At 42.3% G+C, this 18,247-nt stretch overlaps 1 protein-coding gene across 1 annotated transcript; it reads left to right on the plus strand.

Annotated features, from left to right (window-relative positions):
- The first annotated feature begins 670 nt into the window (after window positions 1-670).
- On the plus strand, window positions 671-5,428 carry LOC100486922 (alpha-2-macroglobulin-like protein 1). The gene is made up of 4 exons (XM_031905747.1): window positions 671-798; window positions 2,305-2,440; window positions 4,202-4,360; window positions 5,189-5,428. The coding sequence occupies exons 1-4, from the start codon at window positions 671-673 to the stop codon at window positions 5,426-5,428; spliced, it is 663 nt and encodes a 220-aa protein (XP_031761607.1).
- The last annotated feature ends 12,819 nt before the right edge of the window (window positions 5,429-18,247 follow it).

The following is an 18,247-nucleotide window of genomic DNA, read 5'->3' on the forward strand; positions in this document are numbered from 1 at the left end:
TTATATGACAAATGTATTGAACATACTCCTCAACAGGACGCAGTCCTTGTAATCTGGTAAAATATGAACTGATAGTTGAGAGAGCTGAAACCAGCCAGTAGCCAAAACAACCCAATAATGGGCCAGATTCAATTCAGTGAGAACAATTTATCTCATTGTTTATCACGTGAAAACTTATGAACGAGATTCAATTCAAGGAGAGAAAACTTTTCTCCTAATTCAGTTCCAGTTACCTCAAATTGAATCTTGTCCATGAGTTTTCATGAAATAAACCATGAGATTCTCATGAGATAAACTGTTTCACACTAAATTGAATTTGGCCCAATGTTGGGATTTCTCATCTCAAACTAGCAAGTTGAGGAGGAATCTATGAAAGATTTGAGGGCTTATTTTCAAGGCCCCACGCTGTGAGCAAAGTGCAAAAAAAAAAAGCTGATTATACAAGAGATTTGGCTTTTCAATGCATAGTTCCACCCCCCCATACCCTTTTCTTTTATCCTCTGGATATACCATATGGATGTATAATATTATGCAATATGATCAAAAAGTGTTTCACAGGCTCCACCATATTCCTTCATCTCAAAAGCCCTCTCTGTACTCCCCTAGCAAGCAACTCATTGCCAATATTTGTCTTTTACAGTGCTTAAAAGATTAACGTTTGATATCCATAATGCCAGACAAAGTCACTCCGAATGATGATTCCTTCCATTTGGAAGTCCTGTGGCAGGTTGGTACATCCCGTTTTGTACAGCATTATCAGGGCTTCCACTTGTTGACACATGGTACTACCAGCTTCTCGTGGGAACACAAAGGGGCACATTTACTAAGTAATTTTTAGATTTAGTCAGATTTTTTCTTTCTCCAGATTTACGAATAGGTTTTCACCAGAACTCGATGTTTTCGTTATTATTCCCTAAAAAAATCAAGTTTTTCTAAAATAACTCGTGATTTACTAATGTTTTTCAAAAAACAAATCAGCAGGTTTGACCTGTCAAGTACCATTGAGTCCTATGGAGGCTTAGAAAAGTCAGTGGCAGCCTGTCCTTGAGCTTTCAATGGGAATCCCTCATTGTTTTCAGTATCACTCAGCTTCAAGGGGAAGTTAGTCCCTCATTATTTTCTGTTTTGTCCATCTTCAAAAGGAAGTTAATCCCCTCATTGTTTTCTATTTCACACGTTTTCAAGGGAAAGTTAATCCCATCATTGTTTTCTTATAAAAGCCAGTTTCAAGTGAAACTTAAACACACTATTGTTTTCCAAGAATGAGCGCCAATGCTCCTAAAATGGCTTTTGGAGCGATTCCCATTTGGGAAAAATAAAGAGGATTTACGGAAACAAACATCTGTTTAAACTCGAACTTTTGAGTTTTTTAACAATACTTTGGGGTTGATTCACTAAAGTGCGATAAATTTTATTGCACTTTTTTGCATTAAAAAGACGCGATAATTAGCACTCGATTCACAACAGTATTACCGCGTGCGTTAAGTCGCGTATTGCATGCGTTAATTTTCGCGCAACCGCATGAGTTAAATAGCACACAGAAAAGAATACGATCGCATGATTCACAAACACTTAGGCGCGCTAAATATCGCATTCGGCTATGCAAAAATTAACTCCTACTACAGGCAGGCGATAATTATAGAAAAGTACAGTAAATGAGCTTTTGGCAATAAAATATGGACTTTGCAGTGTTATTTATTCAAGTCTGTGTTTCCCCCAGAGTGACGCAGCCGCAAGTTTGTAGCGAAATGGTCATTTTTAATACAGTAATTTTCCGCAAGTATTGGCGTGTATGGCTAACATGGCGTGCGTTCATTTGCGCGACTATTTATATGCGGCTACAAGTGATGAAATGTTTTGCCAGGTATGGATTCGCAGCGTATTTTTGGACATGCGGCAAATTTTTCTGCGGCGATAAGTCGCGAAAATTTAGACGCAATAAAATTTTTAACGCACGTTTTACCGCACTTTAGTGAATCAGCTCTTTTAACTCTAAAATTTGGGATTTTCGAATGTAAACTCGAAATTTTCGTACAAACGATTCAAGCATTATCATGACATTTTATAAATACAGCAATGATCGAGTTTAATTCGAAGTTATACCATGTCGAGTTTATTTGACTTTCAAGGCCAGAAAAAAACGAATTGTAGTAAATGTGCCACAATTTATTATCACCATCAACATTTGGTTTATGAGACATACCTCTGATCTGATTAAGCCTTTTTTACTTGGTACACCTGGTAATGCCATCCGACCGAAGCAGAAGGGACACACTGTTGTAAATCTTATTTGTATTTTTGCAGCTACACCTACGGGAAACCAGTGCAGGGCGTTATGAAAATCGCATTATATCCTGTGGATATTCCATGGTGGATGGTATATTATGATAGGGTTGACCCAGAAATGACTGAGGAGCTTGGGACCGCACAGGGAGTCCATGTACGTACAGCTCTGGATAAATATCTCATCCCAGTGAGCCACAGTGCCTTTTTCTTATAAATAATTTCAGAAAGAACCTATTCAACCCAATGGGGCTAAAGTGCACACCTCCAACTTTAAAAAATAAGAAAAACCTTATAGAAAGGTGGAGGCAAAGATAAAAAAGTATCATTTTAATCTGTTAATGAAAACAATGTAGATCAGTGATCCCCAACAAGTGACTCGGGGCAACATGTTGCTCCCCAACCCCTTGGGTGTTGCTCTCAGTGCCCCCAAACCAGGTAGTTATGTTTGAATTCCTGACTTGGGGGCAAGTTTTGGTTGAATAAAAACAAGATTTACTACCAAATAAAGCCCCTGTAAGCTGATAGTGTGCATAGAGGCCCCTAATAGCCAATCACAGCCCTTATTTGGCTCCTCCATGAACTTTTATGGTGCTTGTGTTGCTCTCCAAGTCTTTTTACATTTGACTGTGCCTCACGAGTAAGAAAGTTTGGGGACCCCTGATGTAGACTAAGATGTCATTGTTTTGAACATATCAGAGCATGTGTTGGGGTGTCAAGGTTACTTGTAACTTGCAGTGTAAATTGCCTCCATCCCAAGCATTAGGCTCCACAAAGGACCCAGTAAAATGGTACAAATTAGGAAGTTGCTGAGTAGTCCTGAGTTTCAATATTTTCATACTCAGTGCCCATGTTGTTCAGCTAATTGCCTTTTATAATTATAAAACCTAACACCTAAACAAATCCTGACCACTGTACTATCAAACTAATGGGGGTGATTTATTAAGGTTCAGATTTGGATTCATTGACATGAAATATAATTTCTAAAGTATTCTAGGGCAATTTGTCCCTGAAATATTCACGGCACTTTTGTGCTCACTTCTCTTCCACTGCTTTGCTTTACAGACAGACGACTGTGGCTGCCTTATAAGGGAAATCGACCTTCGTCCTTTCAATGTCTCATCGAATAATGGTTCTTGCATCATTGACAGAAGACAAGACTGGTAGGTGTATGTAATGTGTACTACAGGACCCATTTACTAAAGTTTTTTTTTATCATGAATTGTGGTTTTATTGCAAAAATGTGGGGGGGGGTTTGTATTAATGAAAACAAGAAAAATTTGTGATTTATTAAATGACTAATTCACGGACAAAAAAACCCTCATGGAGAAGGAGCTGTAGAATGGGGGCTGTCCTAGGCTAATGGTGGTTTGAGAGGTTTTCATGAATTGTTGTTTTATTGCAAATATTTGTGAGGGGGGGTGTTTTAACGAAAAACCATAAAAAATGTGTGATTTCTTAAATAACAAATCTGCAAACAAAAAAAAGTTGTTAAGGTCATATAGAAGTCAGTGGGAGCTCTCCTAGGCAAATGGTGGTTTGAGAGATTTTCTTGGGTTTTTCATTCTTCCGAATATGATTTTTTTAATGGAATTTGTGGTTACCAAGGATTCGTTTTGTAACTTTAGTCGTACATGGTTTTTCAAAACATTTTGATAAATCATTCAGCATTTGAGTTTATTCATTGTTTTAAAAACCTCTAAAACCACTAAAATTCAAATAATGATAATTGGGCCAAACCAGCAAAAATATAAGATATAGGAGAAAATATTCATGACCACAGTGATTGGAAAACATGACAAATCATAAGGCTATGTGCCAGGTAAGTTCAAAACACCGGTCAATGGTCAAAACATGCTCAAAACACCATGATGTGTCACATTTTGTTAAGATAGTTGTTTCTCTTTCTTAAATGAAGGTTTTGAACTTAAAAAAGGATCCCATGCGGAATGAAAAGGTCTACCTCGTGGTGAATGTGGATGAAGTGGACACCAACATAACGCTGGTGACAGATGAGAATGGAATGGCACGATTTAGTCTCGACACTTCTGATTGGAACGATATGGTGTCACTGACGGTACGAATGTCACTGAAATAAATATCCCAGGATGGGCTTCTTTACTATAAGGTTATTTTTATCCCATTGTGTATGTTATATATAGGGATGCACCGAATCCACTTCGGATTCGGCCGAACCCCCAAATCCTTAGTAAAGGATTTGGCCAAATACCAAACCCAAATACCAAGCCCAAATACCAAACCAAATCCAAATCCTAATTAGCATATGCTTGGGGGGGTTACATTTTCAAATTCTGCATTTAGGTCACAAAAAGTCATGTGATATTTAGGATTCGGATTCAGTTCGTCCAGGACCGTGGATTCGGCCGAACCCAAATCCTGCCGGAAAAGGCCAAATCTTGGATTCAGTGCATCCCTAGTTATAAACCATTCATAAATGAAGGTTGAAGTCATACAGGAGGACTTTCCAGCAGTAATCATAAGCGGAAGGAGGTTGCCCAAAATGGGCTAATAGTGCACTTATGGAAAGCAAAACATCAATAAGTGTCAGGACCTACGTGGAGCCAGAAATGTAAATATACCTTGTATGGCTGAGAGTCTATGGACTTTTAAAGGGGTAGTTCACCTTTATCATACAGAATGACTAACAGCAGATGTATCCTGCCCAGACAGAGGGAAAGGTGAGGGGTACATACAGAATGACTAACAGCAGATGTATCCTGCCCAGACAGAGGGAAAGGTGAGGGGCACATACAGAATGACTAACCACAGATGTATCCTGACCGGAGTGATAGAGTGGTACATAAGAAATGAGTAACCATAGCTGTGTAGTATAAGAGATCTCAGGGGTTGGTTCATAAGTTTGTTCTCTTGTTTTTCTGTCCAGGGGAGAATTTCATTTGAAGAAGGAGCAGGTTATTTCAGGGCGTTACAGTGGCTCTTCCCATTCTACTCTGAGAGTAACAGCTTTCTGAAAGTACAAACTGTTGCAGAAGATTTGCTATGTTCCACCAAGCAGTCGGTGTCAGTCGAGTACACGATTGATAAAAACGAACTGGACCCTGAATCAGATCACCTCTCTTTCTTCTACATTGTAAGTCTGTGCTCTCTCCCACTTGCCTTCTGAAAATCTGCTCAGATGGAACCCGAGCCAATTAATTGATCTAATCAATGGGGAAAAAGTGTCCCATTTATAAGAATACATTATCTGTATGGCTTTTACATTCACCGTATGTGCATATGCAGTTAGAGATTTCTTGAGGATGTTTGTGGTCCCTTCTGACCCTCCCCAATGCTCCAATTCAGTTTCCTTGTTAGAAGAGCTGTCCATCATTAAGGTAGACTCTTGGAATAAAGAAGCTGTTTAGGCCCCAGCCTCCAGTTGTTGGTGTATTCTGGGACTGTAGTTCATAAACAGCACATTTAGCAACCAATCAGCTGATAGCTTGTTCTCCAAGTTCGAAGCTAAAAGCATTGGTCACTGCAATGGTGCAAAGTTTGTTGGCCCGACAGTCGCAGGCCCTTTCCTAATAAGAAATGAGTCTTTGAGTCCAAATGAAACTTCTTTGCCATACAGACCCATGGTCATTACTGGGCACTCCCTATTATGTTTTATCACAACAGTTATTAACCCCACTCTTTTTAATCTGCCAAGTGGCCCCAGTAAGTATAAGTGACAAGCGGGGTTATTGGTATGAACTGGAGAATAGATAAAATGCCCAACACCCAAAAGCAGATGGGGCAGATGTGATGGCAACTTCTACTAACAGTATCAAGTGAAGTTGCACTGAGTGACCACTAAGAACAATATCAGCAACTTTTAACTGGTGGATGTGACAGGTGCCCTGTGCCAGTAGTGGGGACTGACTGTTTATGTTTATAGTTTTACTTTGGTTGCAGTCAGTACAAGGTATTTATAAATAGATCCGGCATTGTGTCATGGTGCCTCTCCTCAGAGTGAAGGGGTCTGTGAATTCCAACAGGTACCTACTCTGCCTACCCCTAGTTCCAGCCCTGATTATCTGAATCACAGCGCACTGTATCTAAGAAAAGTCCATATGTCCTGTATGTGCTCTGACTTCTCCATTGCAAACAGGTTCATATCAGAATTGGAAACATTAGCATATATCATTGATGAGTCCTCTCTGCCACCAATAGATTGTCGTTGTGTACTTGTGTATCTGTCTGTATATCTTCCAACTGAATGAATGTTTTTTTCCGTGTCTATTTTAACGCAATAAAGCATGCGATAAGCGTTATTGCACTTTAGTGAATCAACCCCCATATCTCTTGTACAGCAGACCCATTGCACTGATGATGAGTACAGTTCCAGCAATGGACCCGCAGATGATTCCTGCCATTGAGATGAAGCAGTTGCCTGAATATGATTCTCTGTAACTGACAGTCAATGTGAAGACATCACTGTAACTTCTACGGATTCTCAGCTTCACACTGGTACTGCCCAGCATCCCATTGATTAATCTTATGGAAGATTGCAGTCTTGTTGTCTGGAGAAATATCTACTCCAGAAGGGAGGCCATTATCATCCTTTCTCCATAGGACTCTGCATGCATAGTTACACATGTAAGGGTGAGATTCACATTTACCAGCACCTGGGAGCTGGAAGAAATGATCACCGGTTTTGTAACAGGTTCATAAACTGGCAGGTAAATGAAAACGTTGGCTGAACCCTCAGCAGTCAGCATCACCAATGCAAAATTCCCTTGGTCTGTAGGAACAAGGCTTGAGATCTGTAATGAGCCATTTGGGAACTGACTGGCCTGACAGAAATACCGAGGCTCTGGTGTCATTGAGTTTGGAAATGGTATAAACTGTAGAAGGAACTTCAAGCACACCGGATAGCCTATGATTAAGTGCGCACGCGCACGAAACGTGTCAGGCACCTTGATTTTAAATGGAAGAATAAAGATTGTGTTTTAGCAGACTCCATCGTTCAGTGTGCTTGAAGTTCCTTCTACAGTTTGTTTTCTCCCTTTCAGCTACGGCTTCAGGGCCTTGAGCACCCGGACCACTCCTGGACTCGGGTCAGCCATTTGAATTTTGTTTGATTTGATTTGCTGACTTTGGTTTGGGATTCAATATCTTTGAGATAGGCTCGGGGTTTATACACCCGAGCCTCTATGAGTGACTGGTATGCTTTACATTACCATCCCAATATACTTTATAATATAGTCATCATTTTACTTTGGATTTAAATTTTTTGGGGGGTTATATATTTTTTTGGAAATGGTAAAACACTGAATATTTGGCTATTGGTATCTACACTTGACCCCTTGTACTACCAGAATTGCCGTATTGTGCCAGCGACCCCAGTGACACTCAGGGTAACAGATTGATTAACCACTGGATACTGAGGGATCAGCTGAACCCCAATTCCATGGGCTCCATCCATCCAAACATAAACTGGCAGCAGAACTGTAACTTGTGTTATACTCTCAGCTGTTCTGGGAACAGTCTCTGCATAAAAATGATCCCACCGCTTGGCCACCACTTTCTGTGTGTGGGAGGTACCGTGATTTAATCAATGACTGCTAAGGGTAGGCTGCATATGGCTGAAACCATTCCCCCACTATCATAATAGGGTTTCATCATATTAATATGTACAGTTCTACATTGTTGGGGGCATTGTATTGGGCTACAACATAAGTGGTGTCATGGAGCCGATGTATTACTACATAAGGACCATCCCATGCAGCTTGCAGTTTGTCCTTACGGAATGGCAGTAGAAGAAGAACTTGATCACCTTCTAGAAATATCCTTTCACGGGTATTATGGTCATACCAAGCCTTCTGCCGTTGCTGAGCTGTGGGGAGATTTTGATGGGCCAGACGAGTCATCTGGTCTAGCTTTTCTCAGAATTTAAGTACATATATTATAACTGGCTTGCTGCTTGGTTTTCCCCTTCCCAGTACTCTTTTAGCAGGTCTAGAGGACCTTCCCTATATGCAAACAAGAGGTGCGGCAAGTAACGTTCCCAGTCTTTCTCGCCAGATTCCTGTAAGGGAAATTATCTCCTAATTGCCAATTAACACCAAATCAGGACTTAGGAATCGGTAAGGTATTTATTGACAGAGAAAAGTAGCCGCGGGAGACAAGCTCACAGAAGCCTGGTTGCTATCTGTTCCAGAGGTTGTCTGATTTGCTCAGGCAAGCGACATAGCATTTATACTTTCAGAATATACATTTGAATATACATACATTTCCATATGTGTTTCCGAGAATAACAAGATATCAGTTACAGTAAACAGTCATCAATTCTGGGATTTGGATAATCTCTTACAGTTACAAATATTAATAACACTTGTGAGACAGACCGTTACGCACGTCCTCGACCACCCGTGAAATGTAAGCAACACTAACAGGATGCCATAAGCTAAACTTAGCGCAAGCCGTTAAATACTTTGTATACATTCGGGAACTTACATGCAGACTCAAAGGGGCAGATTTATTAAACTGTGAGTTTGGAGTTAAATACATAAAAACGCACCCACGTTCTATTCATTCCTATGGGATTTTTAGAAGTGTATAATTATCAAATGTTGAGTTCTGACTTTCACCCATTGATAATTACACTTCTAAAAATCACATAGGCATGAATAGAACATGGGTAAGTTTTTATGTATTAAGCTCAAAGTATTAACCCTTTGGTTCTTATATCAGCTCCCTTATATTTTAATTCTTCTAACATCTCCACCCTTTTAATACTTTTAGGAGGCATGTATGAAATAGGAGAATTACATCCGTAACTAGGACTAACATGCTTCTTACTTCTAACCCCTGTCCACTCGTTCATTGATATCACTATAATCATCTGAAATATTAGAAGCAGCAATACATATAGTCTTTGTCAGTGTAGTGTTAATTAGGTGTTGCAATAACCCTCTAACCCAAGGTATGCAGCAACGTCCACAAGTGCTTAAGATTCCAGCAAGTACACCAATTGCAAAAAGTCAGTGAAAGGATTAGAAACCCCCGAGTTCTCAGCAAGTTTGTTTGATAGCATAGTGAGTCCTTGAAGTGCCTTGGTGATACATTCATCCGGAGAAGTGTTATTAGGTATGACGGTGCAACACAGGGTGCCAAGCATTTTGCAAACTCCTCCTTTTTCAGCCAACAGCACATCAATGTGACCAGGGAGGTAGCTTCAAGCTGGCTAGCGACTCCTTTGAAGTCGTCCCTTGTGAAATTCTGAATCTTTGCTGATTACAATAGATGTAGTTGATCCAGTCGACGTTCTTATCGATAGTGACCCACCAGAATAGCGATCTGAATCTTGCACTGTTCTAGTTTTTGGTCTTAGATTCCTCTGGGACACTGCACGATACACCAATGCTGTCGATATAAACCGAATGATCAAACAAACCTTTTGAGGTATCCATTTCTCACTTAGTCCTGTGCACGAGACGTGCTGACTTTGAGACCTGTAAAAAAGATTGTAGAGAAAAGGAGTAGAAGGACAATATTAGCTGAACCAAACAGCAACTTCCGACCCAGCGTGGGGGAAATCGCATTCGTATCTGCATGTCTCCACACAACCAGCAGATGTCTGGCCTTGACTTAAGCTCAATTGGGTTATTCACTGGTGTCTGGGCTTCTACAACTGTTAGCATAAGGGCGTTTTGCTTTGGATAGGTAGAAGGAGCTAAAGACCATTTATACCTTGCATTTGAGTAATTACTGGCCACAGTTTTGGTTTTATTTGAGGGTGAAGCAGGGAATCCCCTCCCACCTAAGGGGGGTTTGAGTGACAAAGTCATGACAGTAAGAAAAAGTAAGATTGTTATCCCTATGGCAGTAAGATAGACGAACAGTAACACAATCTTTTTCCTGGGTCAATTATAATACGTATCACTGGAACCTCTCCTTTCCCTGGACCCTTCAGCATCCCCGAGTAAACCCATGGGCCTTCACTTGACGTTGAGACGAGCCGTTCCCTAATGGGTTAACGACCCCCCTTTGTAGTCAGACTCTTCCAAGGGGTTACTCGGGGTCCCTAAATTCTATCCCTACCTGAAATGGGTTTACCAGTTTACAGTGACTTGCGTGTATCCAGGAAGTTCTTTCGGCCATCTCAATTGTTGTGGGGGTTTACAATAGGGCTTGGTATGGACCTTCCCAATGGGGGCTGACCAATTTCTCTTCTCAATTAATCGGGATCAATCTCATAAGGCTCACAATTCTTTTGGGAATAGCATTTGTAAGGTCTAGAAGAAAAGTAAGAGACATGAGATTTTGTTTAAGTATTTTACACATGTATTCAGAGAGTGATTGGTCCGCCTCGTCTCTTTGTCGGGTGTGTCCAGTACCTATAAGTGAAGAATCTTACACGGTTTACTTACAGTGGTGTGAAAAACTATTTGCCCCCTTCCTGGTTTCTTATTCTTTTGCATGTTTGTCACACAAAATGTTTCTGCTCATCAAACACATTTAACTATTAGTCAAAGATAACACAAGTAAACACAAAATGCAGTTTTTAAATGAGGGTTTTTATTATTTAGGGAGAAAAAAATCCAAACCTACATGGCTCTGTGTGAAAAAGTAATTGCCCCCTGAACCTAATAACTGGTTGGGCCACCCTTAGCAGCAATAACTGCAATCAAGCGTTTGCGATAACTTGCAACGAGTCTTTTACAGCGCTCTGGAGGAATTTTGGCCCACTCATCTTTGCAGAATTGTTGTAATTCAGCTTTATTTGAGGGTTTTCTAGCATGAACCGCCTTTTTAAGGTCATGCCACAACATCTCAATAGGATTCAGGTCAGGACTCTGACTAGGCCACTCCAAAGTCTTCATTTTGTTTTTCTTCAGCCATTCACAGGTGGATTTGCTGGTGTGTTTTGGGTCATTGTCCTGCTGCAGCACCCAAGATCGCTTCAGCTTGAGTTGACGAACAGATGGCCGGACATTCTCCTTCAGGATTTTTTGGTAGACAGTAGAATTCATGGTTCCATCTATCACAGCAAGCCTTCCAGGTCCTGAAGCAGCAAAACAACCCCATACCATCACACTACCACCACCATATTTTACTGTTGGTATGATGTTCTTTTTCTGAAATTCTGTGTTACTTTTACACCAGATGTAACGGGACACGCACGTTCCAAAAAGTTCAACTTTTGTCTCGTCGGTCCACAAGGTATTTTCCCAAAAGTCTTGGCAATCATTGAAATGTTTTTTTAGCAAAATTGAGACGAGCCTTAATGTTCTTTTTGCTTAAAAGTGGTTTGCGCCTTAGAAATCTGCCATGCAGACCGTTTTTGCCCTGTCTCTTTCTTATGGTGGAGTCGTGAACACTGACCTTAATTGAGGCAAGTGAGGCCTGCAGTTCTTTAGATGTTGTCCTGGGGTCTTTTGTGGCCTCTTGGATGAGTTGTCTCTGCGCTCTTGGGGTAATTTTGGTCGGCCGGCCACTCCTGGGAAGGTTCACCACTGTTCCATGTTTGTGCCATTTGTGGATAATGGCTCTCACTGTGGTTCGCTGGAGTCCCAAAGCTTTAGAAATGGCTTTATAACCTTTACCAGACTGATAGATCTCAATTACTTTTGTTCTCATTTGTTCCTGAATTTCTTTGGATCTTGGCATGATGTCTAGCTTTTGAGGTGCTTTTGGTCTACTTCTCTGTGTCAGGTAGCTCCTATTTAAGTGATTTCTTGATTGAAACAGATGTGGCAGTAATCAGGCCTGGGGGTGACTACAGAAATTGAACTCAGGTTTGATAAACCACAGTTAAGTTATTTTTTAACAAGGGGGGCAATCACTTTTTCACACAGGGCCATGTAGATTTGGAGTTTTTTTTCTCCCTTAATAACGTAAACCTTCATTTAAAAACTGCATTTTGTGTTCAATTATGTTATCTTTGACTAATAGTTAACGGTTTTTGATGAGCAGAAACATTTTGTGTGACAAACATGCAAAAGAATAAGAAATCAGGAAGGGGGCAAATAGTTTTTCACACCACTGTATATACAATATTTTTCTAAAGGGGTGAGATCCTTTATAAAACATTTATTATCTAGACATGTTATTTACATCTTTATAAAACCTGCACAGTTTCTACCCATTTTTTATATCTAAATACATATACACGTTCTTCTTACCCAGTCCTCTGCTCACTTACTTCTTAATAGCAGGTTCAGTGGCGGTATGGAGTTGCCTATCTGGGCTCCCATCCAAATTATCGGTCCCTTCCTTACCTTACTCAACCAGGAATGGGATCCTTCTTTTTGCTAAAGCACAGAGGGCCACCGAGCAGAAGGAGGATGTATACCTATTTAGTCACTGAATAATTGTATACCTCCTTTTCGGGGACCTAACATAAAAACCTCCCTCCTTTTTAGTATTTTAGATGCAATGAGAGCATCAGTTATTTACTGGAGAGGTTTCCTTTCCTAAGGAAGACATTTGTAATAACAAATCATTTATTTCTTATTTACTCATTTGGTCCGACATGCATTTTGTTTGAAAACAATGTTGGGCTGCGAGAAGGCAATCTTGTTTTGGGGTGTAAGGCTCAATGGGCATTGAAATGCCTGTTTGTTTTCGTGCTAAACAAAAGTTTTTTTTTAGTGTAATTGGTAAACTATGAATGTTTTATTTATAGGGGTTACCACTATTCCCCCTGTTGAGACATGGCGAAGCCCATGGCTCAATATAACAGCACGTTAATAGCATGAGTTAGCTGGGATCAAAGACTAAAATGTTGGATTATCCTATGAAGCACTGGGAACGTGAGGATGCAGCGCCTATCCTTTAGTGGTCGTGCATTCCCACGTTAGCAAAGCCCACAAGACTTGTCCGCTTTTGGAAATGTCAGCAGACGGTTGTTATATAAAAGATTAGTATTGTGGGGAAAAAGATTTAGTGTATTTTCAATGCAAATATCCAACAGCTGTAATGAATGTCTAAACCTTGCGGTTAAAATTAGCGCTATTTGCAAACTTACGTACTCCTAAAATGGTATGGCGCATTCTGAGGTGAATGGTAAAAGGGTATTGGAGTCACAAGCTGCCATGTAGCTGTCGCATTATGTGACCACACGGCATCCTGCACTTAAAACAACCTAGTAAAAAGGAAAAACATACACAAAAACAAGAACACCGTAGAGACATCTGTAATTAGCTAACAATAGCAACAGATGTTACGTCCACAATGTTTCAGCATCGGTGACTTGATTACAATTTTTAAACTTGGTTCACAGTGCTATAGTCTTAGTTTACTTATACGGTTGCTGTAAAGAGCAGCCACTTTTCAACAGTACCACAATTTATTTAGGCATTCCTTCTAAACAATCGATAACTTAGTTTGTAATTAACTATACCTGATTTACTATACCTCAAAAGTTATGTGTGTTCTTATATATGTGAGGCCAAATTATGACTTCATTAACAAATAAGTACTATAATTGTTAGTACAATTTTAAGAGTCATCATATAAGACAAGGTTTTACAACTTGTATCATCGTGTACAAAGACAAATGAATATACTGTATATCTTCATATCGTCATTATAATAGCCGACTCCTATTCAAGCCACATTAGATTTGCATCACTGCACGGCCTAGGGGAAATTGTAAAGCTATTTACGCTTTCGTATATGTCTGCTGTTAGGCAGTTTAGGGTAGTAATGACTTTCTTAATACAATCCATAATTTAGGGATCCTGGCATATGAAGCAAAAATACATTTAAGAGTTGCCATTTGTCAAATGGAAGACAAGCGTGTCATCCAAACACCACGACCTTAAACAATATACATTCAACAATGCGTGTGTTAGTTTCACAAACTGAAAATTATACAGTGGATTCAAATTTTGTCATAAAAATATCAACATTTACATATTGTGATTCATCTCTGTTGATTATGAACTGCTTATCGCGTGATTGGCCAGATCATGCGACAAATTTCAGAGCACAATCATCAAAGATATCTATGTAGACTTATTTTCAACAAGAACATACTTTTCACCTTTATTACATTACATTAGCACATACAACAACCTCACTTGTGAGCAAAGTTGATTAAAATAACATTAGCTTTACTTATTTTACAAGCATATAATTAGGGATGTAGCGAACATCGCCAAAAATGTTCGCAGACCCGTTCGCGGACTTTCGGCAAAACTCGCGAATATTCACGAACTTTGCGAACCCCATAGACTTCAATGGGAAGGCGAACTTTAAAACCTAGAAAAGCCATTTCTGGCCAGAAAACTGATTTTAAAGTTGTTTAAAGGGTGCCACGACCTGGACAGGGGCATGCAGGAGGGGGATCAAGCAAAAATTTCTCTGAAAAATACTTTGTAAAAAAAACGCAAAAAAATAACGCCAAAAAAAAACACAAGCTATTCCTATGTATACGCAAAGGCGAAAAACCAAAGCGAAAAAAAATGCGGCGGAAAAAACCGAGGCGAAAAAACGCGGCGAACCCAAAATGGCGAACATCGCCAAAAGTTCGCGAATTTGCGGACTTGCGAACACCTGATGTTCGCGCGAATTAGTTTGCCAGCGAACAGTTCGCTACATCTCTACATATAATCATAATTCACAATGACGGAAATTTGACAATTTTACCTCACTTATTTCCGGATCCTTTACACACTGCATTTGCAGTCCCACAAAATGCTTTAGATCAAATCACATCACTTTTGATGAGAGAAATAAAAATCTAGTAAATTTTTAATAATAATAATAATCACCTGAATCACAAGCATGTTTGAGGACGGCCAACGTATAGTCTAGTACTCTGTTCTTTTGTGTTAGAACCTCTGTCCCCGTACATTTGCAACCTTTCTTTTTAACAGCTCACACCTATAGACCTTCATCAACAACAAACACTTGCATTTTCTTTTCTTTTTTTTATCTATATAAACATATATATTTCTCAAATGTTTTATAAATAAAAACAATAGAAAAGGGAGCAAACGGTGCTATCTTATCTTAAACATATCACAAGGTTTTGTAATGCTAAGGGGACAACAAAAAAATTAATTTTAAAGAAATATTAACAAATATCAATTTGGGGAAAAAAGGCTGATGAATTATTTGAAGTCACATAACAAAGCCACACCCCGCAATATCCAATGGTCTGGAGACTGGACAGTTTTCAGATCAACTGCAGAAATATAATTTAAGTCAGTTCGGACTGGTTTCTTGTAAATGGGACAGGAGTAGAATCGATTGTCTTTTGTGGATGTATTATCCTCTTCCTGCCTAATCTCATCTCGGCCCTAGGCAGGCCTCCTTCCCCATCAGCTTAAGATTTCGTCTGTCCCAGCCAGCTCCATCAAGGGGCCCGCCATGCGCCCCAGGCTCACCTCTTTTTGTAACACCTGGCACCCTTGCTTCTTCCGGCTCCCGTGACATCATCCAAGCGTCGCAATACTTCCGCTCCGAGATTACCGCCGACCTCTTCCTCCGAACCACTTCCTCCGGCGCAGTCTTCCGCAATTGGTTTCTTCCCTCGCCTGCCGCCGATGCTGCCGTCCGTCAACTTCTGCCGCCTCCTGGAGCCTTCACCTGGGGAAAGAAATGTTCCCTTTCTCTTAGCACCGGAGCTCCTGATCATCACAAAATCCTCTTTGTCGCGTCTCCTCCCACCGGCCCGCCCGATTCATGCCTGCCCCATGCTGCTGCTGCTGATCAACTGCAGCAATATAATTTAAGTCAGTTCGGACTGGTTTCTTGTAAATGGGACAGGAGTAGAATCGATTGTCTTTTGTGGATGTATTATCCTCTTCCTGCCTAATCTCATCTCGGCCCTAGGCAGGCCTCCTTCCCCATCAGCTTAAGATTTCGTCTGTCCCAGCCAGCTCCATCAAGGGGCCCGCCATGCACCCCAGGCTCACCTCTTTTTGTAACCCTGGCACCCTGGGTGCCAGCCCCCATGTGGGCTGCGTTCCACGCAGCCTGGGCCGTTCCTGCTACCCCTTCCCTCTCCCTTACTGTTCCCTGGGCCCAGCTCTTCCCTCCATGATCAGCAGCTTCCTCGTGGTCCTGCGAAGAGAAAGAAAAAACAAGTCTTTTGTGGATGTATTATCCTCTTCCTGCCTAATCTCATCTCGGCCCTAGACAGGCCTCCTTCCCCATCAGCTTAAGATTTCGTCTGTCCCAGCCAGCTCCATCAAGGGGCCCGCCATGCGCCCCAGGCTCACCTCTTTTTGTAACACCTGGCACCCTTGCTTCTTCCGGCTCCCGTGACATCATCCAAGCGTCGCAATACTTCCGCTCCGAGATTACCGCCAACCTCTTCCTCCGAACCACTTCCTCCGGCGCAGTCTTCCGCAATTTGTTTCTTCCCTCCCCTGCCGCCGATGCTGCCGTCCGTCAACTTCTGCCGCCTCCTGGAGCCTTCACCTGGGGAAAGAAATGTTCCCTTTCTCTTAGCACCGGAGCTCCTGATCATCGCAAAATCCTCTTTGTCGCGTCTCCTCCCACCGGCCCGCCCGATTCATGCCTGCCCCATGCTGCTGCTGCTGCTGATCAACTGCAGCAATATAATTTAAGTCAGTTTGGACTGATTTCTTGTAAATGGGACAGGAGTAGAATCGATTGTCTTTTGTGGATGTATTATCCTCTTCCTGCCTAATCTCATCTCGGCCCTAGGCAGGCCTCCTTCCCCATCAGCTTAAGATTTCGTCTGTCCCAGCCAGCTCCATCAAGGGGCCCGCCATGCGCCCCAGGCTCACCTCTTTTTGTAACCCTGGCACCCTGGGTGCCAGCCCCCATGTGGGCTGCGTTCCACGCAGCCTGGGCCGTTCCTGCTACCCCTTCCCTCTCCCTTACTGCTCCCTGGGCCCAGCTCTTCCCTCCATGATCAGCAGCTTCCTCGTGGTCCTGCGAAGAGAAAGAAACAACAAGTCTTTTGTGGATGTATTATCCTCTTCCTGCCTAACCTCATCTCGGCCCTAGGCAGGCCTCGTTCCCCATCAGCTTAAGATTTCGTCTGTCCGAGATTACCGCCGACCTCTTCCTCCGAACCACTTCCTCCGGCGCAGTCTTCCGCAATTGGTTTCTTTCCTCGCCTGCCGCCGATGCTGCCGTCCGTCAACTTCTGCCGCCTCCTGGATCCTTCACAATAGCATGAGTTAGCTTGGCTCGGTTAGCATCTCGGCCCTAGGCAGGCCTCCTTCCCCATCAGCTTAAGATTTCGTCTGTCCCAGCCAGCTCCATCAAGGGGCCCGCCATCCGCCCCAGGCTCACCTCTTTTTGTAACCCTGGCAACCCTGGGTGCCAGCCCCCATTTGGGCTGCGTTCCACGCAGCCTGGGCCGTTCCTGCTACCCCTTCCCTCTCCCTTACTGTTCCCTGGGCCCAGCTCTTCCCTCCATGATCAGCAGCTTCCTCGTGGTCCTGCGAAGAGAAAGAAAAAACAAGTCATCTGTTTTTCAGGTAATCTCATCTCGGCCCTAGGCAGGCCTCCTTCCCCATCAGCTTAAGATTTCGTCTGTCCCAGCCAGCTCCATCAAGGGGCCCGCCATGCGCCCCAGGCTCACCTCTTTTTGTAACCCTGGCAACCCTGGGTGCCAGCCCCCATTTGGGCTGCGTTCCACGCAGCCTGGGCCGTTCCTGCTACCCCTTCCCTCTCCCTTACTGTTCCCTGGGCCCAGCTCTTCCCTCCATGATCAGCAGCTTCCTCGTGGTCCTGCGAATAGAAAGAAAAAACAAGTCATCTGTTTTTCAGGTAATCTCATCTCGGCCCTAGGCAGGCCTCCTTCCCCATCAGCTTAAGATTTCGTCTGTCCCAGCCAGCTCCATCAAGGGGCCCGCCATGCGCCCCAGGCTCATTTCTTTTTGTAACCCTGGGTGCCAGCCCCCATGTGGGCTGCGTTCCACGCAGCCTGGGCCGTTCCTGCTACCCCTTCCCTCTCCCTTACTGTTCCCTGGGCCCAGCTCTTCCCTCCATGATCAGCAGCTTCCTCGTGGTCCTGCGAAGA

This window comes from Xenopus tropicalis, chromosome 7 (assembly GCF_000004195.4).
Source record: "Xenopus tropicalis strain Nigerian chromosome 7, UCB_Xtro_10.0, whole genome shotgun sequence".
Taxonomy (NCBI): Eukaryota; Metazoa; Chordata; class Amphibia; order Anura; family Pipidae; genus Xenopus; species Xenopus tropicalis.